Source organism: Galeopterus variegatus, unplaced genomic scaffold (genome assembly GCF_000696425.1).
Source record: "Galeopterus variegatus unplaced genomic scaffold, G_variegatus-3.0.2 Scaffold2503, whole genome shotgun sequence".
Lineage (NCBI taxonomy): Eukaryota > Metazoa > Chordata > Mammalia > Dermoptera > Cynocephalidae > Galeopterus > Galeopterus variegatus.
This window is the reverse complement of record NW_007728614.1, coordinates 168456-186836: the sequence shown is the minus strand read 5'-3', so window position 1 is coordinate 186836 and position 18381 is coordinate 168456. Positions and strand designations below refer to the sequence as shown.

At 35.5% G+C, this 18381-nt stretch overlaps 1 protein-coding gene across 1 annotated transcript in view; it reads right to left on the bottom strand.

Annotated features, from left to right (window-relative positions):
• BMP2K (BMP2 inducible kinase) overlaps positions 1–18381 on the bottom strand; it is a 135412-nt gene that overhangs the window by 11182 nt on the left and 105849 nt on the right. The window contains exon 15 of the mRNA XM_008582009.1: positions 12664–12774. Coding sequence (XP_008580231.1) covers positions 12664–12774 — 111 coding nt within the window. The remainder of the gene's footprint in view (positions 1–12663; positions 12775–18381) is intronic.

The following is an 18381-nucleotide window of genomic DNA, read 5'->3' as shown; positions in this document are numbered from 1 at the left end:
AAGAGAATCATACCAGTTGTGAACAGTATTTTCCAGCCAGATTAAAAATGCCATAAAACTGACATTTCTATTATGTTACTCATATTATTGTAGATTTTTATTTAAAACAGGTAAATGCTTTTATTTGTTTTGCTATTATTTACAGAAAAGAGTTTAGAATCAGACAGAACTGGATTCCTATCTATAAACTTATGTGACTTCAACAAGTCACTGACCCTTTCTAAGCCTCAGTTTCTACAGTATCTATATTGTAGAATTTAATATATGGTAACTACTATTGCTAACATCATGAAATTATTCAAGAATTATATACTAGATTCAAAAGGAATAAATAATGCACCTCATCGTGGCTTATAAAACAACCCAGCATTTGAACCAACAATCTATAAAAGTTTATGTTCCAATAAATATTTCCTATATATAATGTGACTTTCCCAACCCTAAACTCAATTTAACTTCCTATTAGATAATGAGACCCATGAGGTGGGTCTAGGGTCTCTGGGAAAATATGGAAGTTCACCAAACTAATTAAGATAAGAAATCTAAAACTTCAGTGACCTAATAATACCTACATGTAATAAAACTCTTCAAATACAATTTTAGAATTTCATGAAAACTTCATGTGTTTCGGAAGTTGTGGGTGTTTATTAAAACTGGGTAGTCCACCTATACCAGCTAGCCACCAAAAAAAATAAAATCGGGTAGTCTACACTATAATTCACAGGACCATGCATCCTATGTTAGTATACAAACTAACTGTAAAACAATGCCCTGGGGAGAAGGAAGGGAGTATGGATTTCAAGACAGGAAATGAATACCATGCTTTTAATATGATTTTATGGGTATCCTGCAGTGAACACTGGTAGTCAATTCTTTAGTAAAAATAGGAAGGGTATTATCAAACTGTTCTTGGTAGTGAAAAGCCTCACAAACATTTTAGAGATTTCATTCAGTAGTTAAGAGAAAACTAGCTTATTATTATTACAACTTTGTACCACTCCTGGCTGGAGAGCAGCTGCAAAACTTACTTAACACTAAGATTTCAGAATCTAATAGTAAACAGTAAAATTACCATTAGAAACACTATCAATAACAGCAGCCACAACAGCAACCAACACTTATTGACAATGTATGTGCTTTGTATAACATTCTGTCATTTAATCCTTTCAATAATCTTATCAGTTAGTATTATCCCCAATTTAAGATCTAAAAGAAGTTAGATCGATATCAAGTGGTTAATCTGTGATAGAACTGAGATTTGAACCAGGGTTTTACAATTCTAAAATGAATGGTCTTTCTGATAAATTACACTATTAACCTAAGAGTTAGGTATAATTAAAGTTCCAATTTATGCAATAAGACATTACATTTGTATACAGTATCAAACGGATTCTTCATACAATTACTACTGCATAAATGGATAATTACAAATTTTTTTTCCATAAAAAATGTTTAAAAATAAGGAGAGGAAAAGCTAGATTTGATTCATTTTAAGACATGATCTATCAAAATGTTATCTTCACTTACTCTTCCTAAAAGTCTAAAGTGATATCATAAACTAAGGCAACAAACAAATCAGAAAGACAATTCTAAGTGGCTAAACTAACGTAGGCCAGGCTGACTATACCAGATTGGGAGCACATGCAGCTGTTAAAGAGATGGAAGAAAATGCATGCAATAAAAAGGTATGTTAGACTCTAAATGATAGAGGATATGGGACCTAGGATTAGAAACATAGGAAGAAGCCACTCTGGCTTCCTTGAGCACACCAGGCCTTTTACTCATGATATTCTGTTTGCCTAAAACACCTTTTCTATTTTCCTTCTGGAAAACCCTTTCTTATCTTTCAAACTTAGTTCAGTCACTATCTGCTTGTGACCAACTCAACAGCTCTTCCCTCCCTGCCAACCACCACCTTCACTGCTATCCTTCCACACTAGTGTTGGTGGTTCCTTGTCTATGTACTTTTATTATAGAAGTTATTATCTCCTTAAAAGCTTCAAATTGAAATGTAACATCAGAAAAAGATTTCTACTTATATGCCACCTAAAACAGAGAAAGCCATTTAAATCAATGTGAAAATCTGGCACTTACCATTTCACTTCCTCTGGGTATCTTCCAAATGGAGACCATTTAAAATCCCACTTCTCAGAGGGTTCTGATTTTCTCTCTTTCTCTCCTACTTCTAAATCATTATTTTCCAACCTTCATACAAGTAAGTACTCTTTCTCTTTGGTAGTTCAGTCAGCCACAGGACTGCTACTTTTCTTCTTTGCTGTCATCTGGCCACAAGCCCTCATTCATTAGGAAACCACAATATCAAATATGATGATGGTCTAGACCCCAAATTACTAGATTCTACTTGATGGCAAACACTTAAACTGTTTGCATAAACCACTTACAAATCTTGAATCTCTGGTTAGAACTTCTGATCCGTTTGTGTCTTCTCCTCACTTATCTCATAGTCATATTTTTAATAGGTCCCTTGGCTTTTTATCCAAGTACTTATCAACAACCCCAATGGCTTCATTGCCTTCCCTATACAGCTTGACCGCATTATAAACATGACTTCAATTTCTACCTTACTAGCACCCTTCCTTTCCTTTCACATCTCTCCTGATAATCACAATTTACAATACTTGTCATCTCTCTTAAACCAATTCCAACTGACCAACAGAAATTGTTATACAATCAGTGAAACTGATGCCACTATAAGCCAACCACCAGCAAGCCAGATTGCTTCCTCAGAACCTTGTAGATCCCCAGAGTCAGCTTTCCCATTCCCATATGGTTTGCCCAAACTGTCAACTTCTCAAGCCACTGACCCTACCACCATTTTCATTTGTCTCAGCAGACAACCTTGCCCCATACTTCACAGAGAAAATGTAGCCCACTGAGCATTAATTCTCCTTAATTTCCCATCTCAAACCTATTTATATCTGTGCCCAGTCTCAAGAGGAGAAATTTTGATGTCTTGTTAGACACTGATGCTTCACTCTTTGTGACTGACCTCATCTCCTCCAGAACAGTTCTTTCATTCCTTTACTTTTTCAGTCATACACACACACACACACACACACACACACACACACACACACACACACGTATGTATGTATGTGTATTCTTATGTATGTATGTGTACCCCCCACATAATATAATTCTCTAATCTTGCCCATATCAAAACTAAACAAAATCCTTTCCTTAATCCTTACCTACCTACTTTTCTCTGTTCTTGGTACAGCCAGACAGCTAGACCCCTTCAAAGAAAAATCCATCACTGATGTGTCAATCTCTTCATTTCCCATTCACTTCTCAATCCACTGCAATCAGGATGCCAACTACATTATTCTTGCCAAGATCAAATAATTCCTAAATGCTAAACCTAATGGACTATTTCCAATCACCCTACCCCTGTAAGCATTTCACAAAATATGCTCAATCCTTTCAAAAAATTTGTTTTCTTTCCTCAGCTCTTCCCTACTTTTCCTGTCTCCATCGTCTTTCTTTCTCCATCTGTTTTCCTACCTCCTCCGTCTTGCCTCAACTGTTAGAATTACCCAGACCCTGAATTCTCTTTCTCAGCCCTCTTCCAGTCCCTTCTCTCACTTTCCAAAATGGCATCAACTTCCACTTTCCAGATGGTAAATCTCTCTCCCTGGCCAAGAATTCTCTGTTTTTAGTGCCAGTCCCTTGTGTCTAGTTGCCTACTGATAAGATGCTGATGCCCCCAAAGACAACTCAATATATATAATATATATATTCTCCTTTTCCACAAAAGAACATCACCAATTTTATCAAACCAAAAATCTGGTAATTTTAGGTTCTTCTCTTTCACTCAAGGTCTCCTGCTCCCCCACATATGGTTACTAAATCCTATAGAGCCTACCTCTGTAACATCTCTCACACCAACATTTCAAGCATGGAGTCCTTTACAATAGTCTTTTAATTACTACTTCTCAAACTACCTATGGTGAAGAAACAGATTTATTTCTTATTTTTGTTATTAATTCCCAATTCATATTGTCCAAGTTACTCAAAACACATTAAGGTGGCTTCTCATTTGCTCTCAATTTCTGTACTCACTTTACTGCAGACCATACTTTGAGAGGAGCAATGCTCTAAATGGGCTTCTTGGCTCCAATTTCAGTCCAGTTTATATTCCACAGTCTTTCCAGTGTAATCTTTCTGGAATGCATATCTAATCATATTCCTTTCCTGTTTAAAGTCCTTCCACTTCTGCCTTTTGCCTTGACTGTCTCCACATCATAGCCTCTGCCTACCTCTCCAGTTTAATTTTTCCTCTAACCTAATACTGCCATCTGTCTCCACATCATAGCCTCTGCCTACCTCTCCAGTTTAATTTTTCCTCTAACCTAATACTGCCATCTGTCTCCACATCATAGCCTCTGCCTACCTCTCCAGTTTAATTTTTCCTCTAACCTAATACTGCCATCCTCAAATGCCTGCTCTTCCCTGAATGTACTGAATTGTCTCAGTCCTTTGCTCTTATTTTCTCTGCTCTGAATGCCCTGCCCCATCTTTCCTATAAATTCACATGTATCCATTTCTCAAGGCATACCATAAGTAACATCTTTTCAATGAAGTCTTTCTCAATTCCCAATCCCAGCCCAGCCAAAATAAAGCAACTCTCTCCTTTGTGCTCCCACTGAATATCTATCATAGTACCTATAATTCTTAATTGCACACAGTTTTCACCTCTCTCTCTACCTAAACAAACTCTAAGCCCTGAGAGGCAGGAACTTTAATCTTTACTATAATTCTTTTAGATTTTTAGATGAAACTGTAACTGATAATACAAATAGCTCCTCAGTTAACTTCTAAGACTAAGCCCATTTAACCAAAGTTGGGAAAATGGAAGATACAAGAAATAAGAGGCACAATGCAAATGTAAATTAAAACAGAAGTTATCTGTACATGGCTGGACACTTAGCAGTATAAAAAGTGCTATGAAAATATGGTATACAGTTGGGTAAAAAACTAAAAAATTTTACAAACGGTATGCTTAACAAGTATAAAAATTAGATCCACAAGGAAAATGAAAGTAAACAGATCAAAATTCAAACAGTAGTGCTGATATAATGATGAGATTATGAGTGTTCTGTCCTATATTATTCAAAGTTTTATGATATAGTTATCTTTTTATTACATATTTTATTATAAATGTTTAATTCAATTGCAGCACACACACTTTTGTACACTGCTACATAATCTTCATTACTACCATTTAAAAAATAACTGCATTACATTTTGTCTACTAAATAGGCCATAATTTAATCATTTGCCTAATATTGAGTTTTAGGATGCTTTAAATTTTCTGTGTGTAACTAATGTGTACTGAAAATTTTTGTAGCTACAATTTTCCCCCCAAATTTTATCTTATTTCCTTAAGTTCACAGAGATAAGTAAAAAAAAAAAAAAAAAAAAAAAGAATATAAACATTTTATTCTTAAGCTGCTTTCCAAAAAAAGTTGTGCTAATTTATAATGCCATCAGCAATATATTAGCATCCTAATTTCATTCCATATTTTAAGCATTATAACAATACCAAACGGTATTTATTTACCAGCTCAATTACACATTCTCCCCCCAAAAATATATTTAAACAGAGGGAACTACCAAAACTCTAAGATTAAGCATTCCAAATAAAGGAGTATTTTCAAATACTGCCAGAGATTGTATAAATTGGTGCAGTCATTCTGTAGCCCAGTCTAGCAACAAATTAATTTTGTAAATGTACAGGCTCTTGGCCAGAAGATTTTTCCCCTAGGAATAATGTCATGTGCCTAATGTTCATGTATAAGGATATTCAATAAAGAATTATTTAAAATATTGTAGATTCCTCTTGTTGAGTCTGTAAAAGCAACAGCAAAGGCATAATGTGATCAAATACAGCATAATCAAATATGAAAGATTTAACAACTCTTAGAAATTCCCATAAAATTGAAAAGATAAGTCATTTGTAAAAATCAAGTAAACATATCACATCTGAAAATTTAAAGTAATGGCTTTAAGATAGTTGAGATTTCATTGCACTGCATTCACCATATGTAAACAGAAATCATTACAAGAACATTTATTAAGAAACTATGTGCCAGACATTTTTCATGCATCACATTTTTATTATTTATCACTAAGAATCCTATTAGTTGTGTGTTATGAACTATTATTATCCCCATTTTATAGATGAGGAAACTGACAGAAGTAGTAAGTCATTTACCAGGGTCACACAACTAATAAGAAATGGAACTTGAATTGAACCTAGGTAATCCTGACTTTAAGGATGTACTCACAGACAGATAATTTTTAAATTATTAAGTACAATTAAATGTTATTTCTAAGTATATTATCAAAATATAGGCATTTACACAGAAAATTGCCAAAGTTTGATAGTTTGATCATTGCCTCACCAAGCCCAATATTCCATTTCTGGTAGGGACACCAGGATCATTAGTTGTGGGGAAAATAAATACCATTTATAATCTTAACTGCAAGAAAGTTAAGTTATACATTCACAAGGGTAAAGGGGTTAAATCAAAAGCATACTATGATTGCAACTAATTAAAAACTGTATGTATATAACAATTAGAATATATTTGGCAATGATATTATTGTCCTTTTGCTCCACAAAATTTTCTACTGGTGATAAATATTGTTTACAAACAGATCTGGACTAAATCCCCATCCATGTCTCAGGTCCCAGGTTCTATTCATTTTTTTTTTCTACTTTTATTACTTCTAAAAAAAAAAAGTATCAGTTCTTTTATTTTTCCTTGTACTACTTACTTCAAAAGAGTCTTCAACTTCTATCCTAAACCTTCTGGGATTTCAACCTCCAATCAAAACTCTTTTCATAACTTGTGAGAAATGAGAAATAATTTGAACTAAATGATAAACATACCATATCAAAATGTGTGGGCTGCAGCTAAAATAATGCTTTTAAAAATGTGTAATTAAACCCGCATGCTTTAAAAAGATCAGTATAAAATCAAGTATTTAAGCCTTGTTTGAGAAGCTAGACAAATAACAAATTATTCCTAAAGTACGTAGAAGAAAAAAAAATTAAAAATTATAGCATAAATTATTGACTTAAAAGGGCAGATAAAATCAAAAGTTGGTTCTCTGAAGAGATTAATACTATTGATCTACCCTTAGCAAGTCTCCATCAAGTCAAAAGGGAGAAACGCAAGTTATTACTATTGGGAATAAAAAAGAAGGAATATCAGGACAGATCCTCTACATTTTAAAAGAATGATACTAGAATATTATAAAAAAAAAAAAAAGCTTTGTCAGTAAAACTCAGTGTCCTAGATAAAATGGACAAATTTCTTGAAAAACGCATATTTCAAAATTTACACTGGGAGAAGCCCTATATCTATTAAGGAAATTAAATATGTAACAAAAAACATTTCCACAAGGAAAACTCTAAGACCAGTTTGCTTCACAGGTGAATTCTACTAAATATTTAAAGAAAAAAAATACAAATCATATACTAACTGCAGAAAATAGAGATAACATTCCCTAACTCATTTTATGAGAACATATAACTCTGAAACAAAAACCTGACCAAGACATTACAAAAATAGAAAACCAGAGTTCAATATCTTTCATGAATTAAAAATCCTTTTAAAAACTGAAACCAGTAATATTTTTTTAAACACATCACAGTCAAGTAGTGGGTATCCAAGTAATTCAAGGTTGGTTTGGCATTCCCCTAGTCTCATCTTCCCCTACTTCCCCATCACATTTTGCACTCATTGATCTGTAACAAGTTAAAAGATTTCTCATGCCAACGAAACACTGCATCTAACAGGGAAACTTCTTTACATCCTTCAAGTCAAACTGAGACTACCTTCTCCAGGAAGCAAAGGATTAACAGTCATTTGCTGAAATTCTTAAAGTGAAAGACAAAGAAAAAAAGAAAAGACATGTAAAAATGTGCAAAACTAAAGTATCCTCAGAAAAATGAAAATACATTGCATCCAAGAAATAAGATGGTATTTACAATTAAAAATAATGTTTGTAATATAAAATTAATGGATTTTCTAACATGCAAACATAAAAGACAATGAGCTAGAAAACAGAGGAAAACTATTTAAATTAGAAGACCAATCCAGGAAGCACAATATCACAATAATGGGTTAAAAAAAAAAAAGAAAGAAAATCCAGAAAGAGGAAGAAAGAAAATTACCAAAAGAAATAAAGCAAGAAAACAAGTTTCCAGACTGAAAAGGGCCACTAGTCCCCCGGTACAATGAATAAAAAATAATATAGTATCTTAAATATTCAGAACAGGTTAATAAAGACGTTAAAAGAGAAGGGAAAAAAAATCCACCACAGGTTACATTTAAAGGATCAGCAATCAGAATGGCATTAGAATTTTCAAAAGCAATATTAGAAGCTAGAATACAATGAAGAAGTACCTCTAAAAATCACAGGAAAAATTATATCTAACCTAGAATTATTTACTTAGTCAAATTATCAACAAATGTCAGTTTAGGGAAAAAAGATATCTTTAGGCAACAAAGTTTAAAACTTTTTCTCCCGTGCATACTTTCTCAAGAAACTACTAGAGGAGTTACTCTACTAACAAACCAAGAAAGAAGAGGACAGGAGATCCGGGAATTTCCAGGAAGACAGAGGGGTAAAAAAAAAATAGCAGGATTACAGGTGTGTGGCAGGCCCAGAAAGCAACCAATGCAGACTGCAGAACTCCATGAGAGATGTAATCAAGTAAAAATAAAAGTAATAGTCACCTTAAATTAGGAGGAAATTTATACTTCTAAATGAAGATGAATCAATGATAGGGTACATAAAAACTAAAACAAAAATCATAGTAATTATAAACACAGTAACTAACTCCAGGAAAAACAAAACCTTATAGAAAAAAGAAAATATTATAATGATATACTGTATCTCAGTGGTGACAGATATTTATATATTTGAAAAATGTACACACTGAACACTGATTCAACCAAAAACAGTGTCAAAACTGTGCCAGAAGGATGGGGAGAGAGGACACGTGTATATATATGCAGTGTGAGAGAGGCTAACTTTGTAATTAATCTAAATCCCCATCGACCACAACAGGATGTCCACAGATATTTCTAAAAGTTGGGGGGGAAAGGTAAGAAATAGCAGAATAAACATGACATAGTAAAATGCCAGAAGTGAAAAATTACCTCCGGTGTGTCTAAACAGGGAAGGGGACCAGGAGGGAGGAGATAGCAAAGTGATTTGGTTTTTTTCCATTATAAACCTTGTTAAATCTGATTTTTTAAACTCTCTGTATATATTTTAATGAAAATAGTTTTAATTCAAAATTATTTTGTAAGATTATGATAAACTGAAGAAAGATAAAGTAAAAACTAATCCATTACAATTTCAAAGATAAGCTTAAAAGTTTCTGATAAACATCAAGGTCAAGGGTTCAGATCCCCATACCGGCCAGCTGCCAAAAAAAAAAAAAGATTAAAAGTTTTTTTTTTTTTCCTTTTTGTCTTTTTCCGTGTCCGGCAACGGATCGCAACCCTCAGTGTCGCCCCCGTACCGGACAAGGACCGGCAACGGGACCACAACCCTCGGTGTTGCTCCCGTGCCCCGCTCAGCCAGTGAGCGGGAACCGGTCTGTATGTGGGATCCGAACCCTCGGCGGGAGCGCCACCACGCTCCCAAGCAGCGCACTACAGCAGTGCACCACCGGGCCGGCCCTAAGGTAAAAATATTTATGTGAGTAGAGTTGCTGTATAATTGATGAGACATGGAATCATTTAACCTTCTAAAATTCTCTTTTCTCTTAGGTTTCCAAGATTATGAGCTTTAATGTTTTTGAATAGGTTTGTGTGTGTAGCAAAGACATTCTCGTTAAGGCAGTGGCTTTCAATTTTTTTTTGAACTGTTCATAAAAAAAAAAAAGAAAAAACAGTGTAATAAACACTAGAGTCAGGACAGTGTTTCTTCTTAAATGCACGTTAACATTAGGCTTAAAACTTGCCAAATTATAGCATTCTGCCACACAAATTCTTTTTATTCTCAAGTAGCATTCTCTATATGGTTTACTTAAAATTAAATTCTGCTTAGTAACTGTCAACTCTCAAACAAGTAAGATGACTTATCACATATAGTTATCATTCTGTATTGTACACACACACACACACACACACACTTAAGAGTAGTTTCTTGCCTTTCTTATGTCCTCATCCTAAAAATCTCCAGATGCTTTTTCAGTCTCTCAATGCTAGGTGGATTATATTTTCATTGGATAAAATTGCTTTTTCCTTTCCCAGCTTTTTTCTAAAGATTATGGAGAGGTTAATTTTTCTTTCAATAGATTCCATTATTTTTCTATTGGAGGAAAATGAATGCCCCAAATACTTTATTTTTACCTAAAATGATACATGACAGTTTGTTGTTGTTGTTGTTGTTTGTTTGTTTTGGCAGCTGTCTGGTATGGGGATCCAAACTCTTGACCTTGGTGTTATCCGTGTATTGGAGGAAAATGAATGCCCCAAATACTTTATTTTTACCTAAAATGATACATGACAGTTTTTTGTTGTTGTTGTTGTTTGTTTGTTTTGGCAGCTGTCTGGTATGGGGATCCAAACTCTTGACCTTGGTGTTATCTGTACCATGCTCTAACAAACTAAGCTAACTGGCCAGCTAGACAAGATATTTCTAAGCTTTATAATGAATAGGTCAGTGGCAATACATTATTTTTACATTCTTTAATATTTCAGATTTGCTAAATATCAAATTAACAATGCTAACAGAGCAAAGTGAATGCTTCTTCTGTAGACACATTTCTCCCATTCCCTCCTTTATCCCAGTCTAAGTACTTAAATTTTTCATAACCAAACCATTCCAGTGCTCATGTTCACATTGTCTAAAAAGATTTTTGGAGCGGTAGCATTTATATCAAAGGGCATGTTTTAAGGTCACTGTCCTAAGAATAAGGATTATGAATTTATATGGATAGTCATAATTTTTACATACATTCAATAAATAATATTAGGCAGTGATTGGGTTGGCTAATAGGCAGGATTCAAAGACAGACAATTTCATGTTTCCAACCCTCAATAAGCTTAAAATCTAATAGAGCTGAATATCCACAGTAAAAAGTTAAACAAAATAATTGCAACAATCAAGCTGTAAGCATATTGCTAGCTACAAAATCCCTGGGGCAACCTCTAAATAAGAGTGTCCAGAGAAAAGATCGATCATTGAGGCTTACTCCATTTCCTGACTCTAATATTCATTTCCCCTGGGTTCTTTCAGAAGCTATTAAAGAATAGAAAAGTAGTTGCATAGATACGTGCAAACCTGAAAAGGATAATGCAACTCCTTCTAGAGTATGTTAAAGAACTAGTACTGAAACTACTTTTTGCCACACGTCAATCAATATCTCAAGTCATTTAGTACTATGTTTTTGAGAGCTATGGACACTATTTTGAAATATTATAATTTAAAAAAACATGACACTTCTGTGACCTAGGGTATTGGGGGTGTGAGGGAGCACATTTCTACAGATTAAACAAACACAGTAAGCTATCTTCCCCAGTTAATGATGTCATGTCATTCATGAAAAACACAGTTGAAAGAGTAGCAGAAAATGGCAAGAATATGGATTGTTTTCAATAAATAACAAAGAGTAAAATATGGAATGTATTTTCTTGATTACTGTGTTATTATGTCCCAGATAACCAAATCTGAATGTTGAAAAGCTGTAATGTTGCACCTCAATGTATTCATCAGAAATCCTGAACACCCTATTCTTATTTGGGCTTGACATTCATAAGTTTTTCTTTTGTTGTTATTCTTGCATATGTTTTTTTAAATGATAGTGATGATGTTACCCATGTAACCTGCCTGAGTGAGAACTAAAAGGAGCAGCACCAAAGTACATGGCTGACATTACCTTGAATATGTTAAATTAATAAATCTTTATCTTCCAACAAGGCATGATTTCTTCTAATATATTTCCCTTTACCAAGCTTAAAAGTCATTTTTTCCTCTATAACATACGCATCCAAAAATTCATTTATGCCAAAATGGAATCTTATTCCCTGCTAGTATCTTCCAAGTACTGACTGGGTAATTACTTTGAAATTATTACTGAAAGTATTTTAAAATAGTGGATAATATCAATATTTAAATTCTGGATTGAAATCAAAAGCAGGGATATAAGAAAAAAAGAGTAGCTAAAACAAAATCATTATGACAAATACAAAATCATTAATATTTTTAAATGCAACTACAGAAGGCATTTATAAACTAGGAAATATCAGATTTTTAAGCAAAAGTCAAGTATAAAAATATATTTAAATGTATTTTAAGTATATAAATAGGAGAGATACTTTCATGCATGGCTTTTTTCCCAATAGTAACCAATAATAAAGGTGAAAAGAAACAGTTATGTTTCTATTATGTAAATCAGTATTTTTCTATGTTGGCAAAAGTACTATTGAATAATCCAATAGAAAGAACAACATTAGAAAGATTAGGATGACTGAAGGTTAAAACAATTTTCTATTCTATTTTCTGTAACTAACACCTGATTCTTTTTACTTTTGCTTTATATTAATAAGGTTTTGGTGTGGTGTTGGTGTGCATTTTTTTAATGATAGCGATGTTACATATGTAACTTGCCTGAATGAGAAATGAAAGGAACAGAACCAAAAGGATCTTCTGGAGGATGGTTATGTGGAGCAGAGAGTGGGTCTACATTCTTATCTGAGGATGCTCTCTCCTCGAACCTGTCTGCAAAAATAAGATGAAACAAAAAAATAAAACAAAATAAAAATGTTCTTTAAATCAAAAAAGTGGTATACAGTATAAATAAAAGTGAAAATTAAAGCAAACAGCATTTTTGAAAAATGTTATATTCATTTTTTTAATGTTTTTTTTAAAGTATTGGGGGTAGTCCTGAGTTTAATACATATTTGTTCCTACAAAGGCAAGTTTAACAACATAATCAGTGCTAGCTTTCACTAAATAACAATTAACTTAACAAATAACTTAGTCTGGTTCATTTAAATACTAGCTGTCTTCAACTCATAACATATTGCACCTGAACTTAAACCCCACTTACCAGAGACATATTCAGCAGACTTTCTCCAAAACTACATATAGAAAAAATATTGCAAACAGTCATTCGCCCATAAAATAGAAACCCTATTTCTCAATAGCAATAAAGTCATTCATTATATGTTACTTTTTTGTTCATTTCTCATATTATTTTTATTGTTATCAAACCATAAACACACACAAATATAAGGACAGAGTTTATTCATTCATCCAACAAATATCTGAGCATCTAGTATATGCCAGGCACTGTTCTGGCAAATGGTATGCATATTAGTCTGTTTTGTGTCACTATAACAGAATACCTGAGACTGAGTAATTTATAAAGAAATGAAATTTATTGCTTACAGTTTCTGAGGCTGGGAAGTCCAAAGTCCATGTGGTGGTGGTGACAGTGATTCAGGGATCTCACATTGCAAGACGGGAAGCAGAGAGGGCAGAGAGGGCAGAGAGAGAGAGAGGCTCTCTTCTCTCTTCTTTTAAAGCCCTCAGAACCAAACCCTGACCACCATTTTTAATCCATTCACTACTGCATGGTCCTACGACCCAATCACCTCTACAAGCCTCCACCTTTCAATTACCATAATAGGATTTCCCACCCTCTTAACAATTACAGTGGGGACTAAGTTTCTAATACATGAAACTTGGGGGACACAATTCAAACATCAGTGAGTTTGGGGGGACACAATTCAATCCACTACATTCCACCCCTGGGCCCCCAAAACTCATCCTTTTCACATACAAATACATTCATTTCATCCCCAAAGTCTTAACTTGTTTCAACTCAAAAGTCCAAAGTTCAAAGTCTCATCTGTGAAATCAGTAAGTTATCTACTTCCAAGATACAACGGTGGGACAAACATAGAATACATACTTCCATCCCAAAAGAGAGAAATAGGCCAAAAGAAAGGGGGAACAGGTCCCAACCAAGTCCAAAACCCAGCAGGGCAGGCATTAAATCTCAAAGCTGGTGAATCAGGTACCTTGACTCCATGTTCGACCTCCTCTACATGCTGATGTGGGGGTTGGGTCCCCAAGTCCTTGCACAGCTCTGCTTCTATGGCTTTCCCAGTCTCAGGTGATGCTTCAGCTCTCACAGGTTGGCATTGCACACTGGTAGCTCCACAGGTCTGGGGTTTCCATGGCAGTCCAACTCTCACAGCTCCAGCAGACACGGCGCTGATGGGGTTTCTCTGCTGCAACTTTGACCCCACGTTTCCACTTGGCATTGCTCTAGTGAAAGTTGTATGCAGTGACTCTATCCCTGTGACAGATCTCTTCCTGGGCTCCCTGACTTTTCCATACATCCTCTGAAATCGGGGTGGAGGGTCCCAAGCCTTCACAGTTCTGGCATTCTGCGAGCCTGCAGTCCTAACACCATGTGAATGCTGCCAAGGCTTCCAGCGTATATTTTCCAAAGCTGCACATCTAGCCACACCTAGGGCCAATTTAGCCACAGCTGGAGCAGCCAAAGGAGCTAGAGTGCTGATGTGGGGAGCAGCACCTTGAGGTGGCCCTGACCAGTGAGTTTTCTGAGGGTGCCTCAGGCCTGTTCCCCAAGACCATTCTGTCTCTCTAGGCCTTTGGGCCTGAAATGGAAGGGTTGGTCCCAGAGGCTTTGGCAATGCCCTCAGGGCCTTTCCCCCTTCTCTGGATAATCCCTTTCTTTTGTATTAATCTTATTAGCTAATGGTCGCTGGGCTGCACCATTGCATGCTCTCTGCTTCTCTATCACATGGCCAGGCTGCAAATTTTCCAAATCTTTATGCTCTGCTTCTCTTTTAAATTCTGGCTTTATGTCGTGCCTTTGCCACCATAACTCAGTGTAGGCTGTTGCAAGTAACCATGAAGCTTCCTTAATACTTTGCTGCTTAGGGCCGACCCCGTGGCGCACTTGGGAGAGTGCAGCGCTGGGAGCGCAGCTCCCGCCGCGGGTTCAGATCCTATATAGGGATGGCCGTGCACTGTGCACTCACTGGCTGAGCGCAGTGCAGATGACACCAAGCCAAGGGTTACAATCCCCTTACCGGTCACATAAAAAGACAAAAAAAAAAAAATACTTTGCTGCTTAGAAATTTCTTCCACCAGATACTCTGGTTCACAACTCCTAAGTTCCAACTTCCACAAAGTCATACGGCATGGACACAATGCAGCCAAATTCCTTGTCAGTTCACAGCAAGGGTGATCCTTGCCCAGTTTCTGATAAACTCCTTCTGATTTCTATCTGAAACCTCCTTAAAATGGTCTTTACAGTCCATATTTCTATCAGCATTCTGCTTGCCACCATGAAACCAGTCTCTTAAGACATTCCAAACTTTCCCTCGTCTTTTTTCCTTGTCCTTCTTCTGAGTCCTCCAAACTCCTCCAGCCTTTGCCTATTAACACCCAGTTCTGAAGCCGCTTCCACATTTTCAAGTATTTGTTATAAGCAACACTCCACTTCTCTGGTACCAATTTTCTGTATTAATCCATTTCATGTTGCTATAACAAAATACCTGAGGCTGGGTAATTTATAAAGAAGATAAAATTTATTGCTTACAGTTTGTGGCTGGGAAGTCCAAAGTCCATGTGGTGGTGTGACAGAGATTCAGAGATCTCACAATGCAAGATGGTGGAAGCAGACAGAGACTCTCTTCCCTCTTCTTTTAAAGCCCTCAGAACCACACCCTGACCACCATTTTTAATCCATTCACTACTGCAGGGTCCTATGACCCAATCACCTCTTCAAGCCTCCACCTTTCAAGTACCATAATAGGATTTCCCACCTTCTCAATAGTCACATGGGGGATCAAAATTCTAATACATAAAACCTGGGGGACACAATTCAATCCTTATCACCCATGTACCATACATCAAGCGTGGACGATTAACTGAAACTGAGAGCATATTCTACTTTGCCTCAAGTCTTGCTCTGTTTCTCCTGCATTATTTCCAGTCCCTAGCTCTAGTCAATCCCTTCCACTTTGGGGCTCACTCCTACCCCAGTCCAATCTTAAGTACTCTGTAAGGACTTTGGCTCAAGTTTTCACACAGGTTCTATGAAATGGGGAAATTTTAAAAAACCCAGATCTGTCAAAAAGTAATCAAAATATTATCTTCAGCTTTATAAAGGTGAAAAACCAAAGTTGGTAGTAGAACTTGAAGGGATGACAGATCTTCTTCATTTTTACAAAGTTATACGTAATTCTCCACTGTGTAGAGAACAGACAGGAACTGAAAGCTTTTCTTTTGCTAGACTCCAAAATACCTGGAACAGCTCCTATCTCTTGGTCAATATGACCAATGGGATGAAGAGGAAACTGGGCATCACATACACTTTACTATTAGTTCTACCTCCCTGAGCATAAATAAAAGTCTATTATCTTCCTTGTATTTCTACCATCCATAGCTGCTTGTCAACTGAATTTCAGCGAAAGAGAAGAGAAGATGGTGTTTCTTAAGACACGGCTGTGTTTATGTCCATATAAGTTATTGAGTAAATTTAAATTTAATTTTAACAAGCTTTCTGGTTACTGAAGGGGACGCAAATATTGATAAAACTTGTCCTTAAAAAACTTATTATCTAGTGTCGTGGGCAGAATTGTGTTCCTCAATAAGAGATGTTCACATACTAACCTCTGGTATCTGTGAATGCGACCTTATTTGGAAATAGATGCAGATGGAATCGAGTTAAGATGAGGTCATACTGGGTTAGAGTGGTCTCTAATCCAATGACTGGCGCCCTTATAAGAAGAGGGAAATCTGGACACATAAACAAACAGGGAGAATGCCATGTGATGACAAGCGGAGATTGGAGTGAAATGTCTACAAGCTAAGGACTGCCAAGGATTGCTGGCCACCCCCAGAAGCTATGAAGAGGCAGGTAAGGATTCTTCCGTAGAGCCTTGAATAAATCAAGACCTGCTGATACTTTGATTTCAGACTTCTAGCCTCCGAACTGTGAGAATAAATTTCTGTTGTTTAAGCCACCCAGTTTGTGGTAATCTGTACAGCAGCCCCAGGCAACTAATACACTAGTTAAGGAGGCAGAAATATAAACAATAAATTGTAACAGAGGTTTAGAGATCTATGGATATAAAGAAAGGAGACATAGCTTTCTAAATGTCATGGACAGTAATTCAAAAAAAAAAAAAAAAAAAAAAAAAAAAAAAAGTGAGGACAAAGGAAAGAAGTGGAGAAAAACAAATGGGAGAGACTGACTCAGAGTGATAACCACAGCTTATCAAAATCCAGGAGCCCTCATTCTTGAAAATAAAGACAAACAGTATGTGTAGGTACTCAGTTCTGAATTAGGACCAGACTTCCTTCTTAAACCATATGCATCCTAATTGCCAGGATTCCTATATAAAGTGTAGTTACTTTGGCCCCACCACCGACCTAATGAATCAGATTATCTGAGTAGGAAGTTGGGAATTAGCATTTTAATATACTCTCAAGTTTATAAACCACTACTGTACCAATGGTTCTCTGTTTATAAAACTGCAATGTTACCATTAAGGCTCTTTGAATCCTCATGTACTGATGCATTATCTCCATCAATCTATGGTAAATTCACAGTAAAATGTATAAACAGCATCTGCAGTTATGACAATAGTACAAACATTATCATGTAGCAGTGAACTAATTTCTATATAAGGGTCCCCATAAGTAAAAATAGGGGAGACACTGTCCTATGCAAAGTTCATTTATCCAATTAATTCAAAACAGGAATCAGAATAAATTCATAATAAAATGAATCATGTTCTCATTGCTCCACAAGATATAGAATCAATTTTCTGATGGCATATTTTTAAAACATTATTTATATTTCTAAAGTTCACAAGATAATCCTGGTCCCAGGACACGAAATACAAAATAAATGAACATTTTTAATTTCAATTACTTATAAATAAAAATTAATGAAATGGTTATGTAGAGCCACTTTTTAAATACATAGTAACCCCCAAAATGTATTTAAGTGCCATTTCCAAATGATTGGTTTTCTATAGATTAGAACAAAACTTGAGCTTGATTTGTCCAATGTAAGAAACTTACCTCGTCCTGCCTTCCCAAAAGAATTGTGTTGGTGAATAAAGATATCTTTTCAAGAATTTTAATTGACACAGATGGCAAAAACACAGTATTTAAAAATCGTAGAATCAACGTATATTCCATAATATGATCACAAAATTAAAATACTCTAAAAGTTAATTCTGCTGCTTATACGGATAATGGCCAAAAAGGCTAATGAATAAGGTTTAAAAGTACAGTCTTCATCTGATATTCTTGAAACTGTTCTAATAT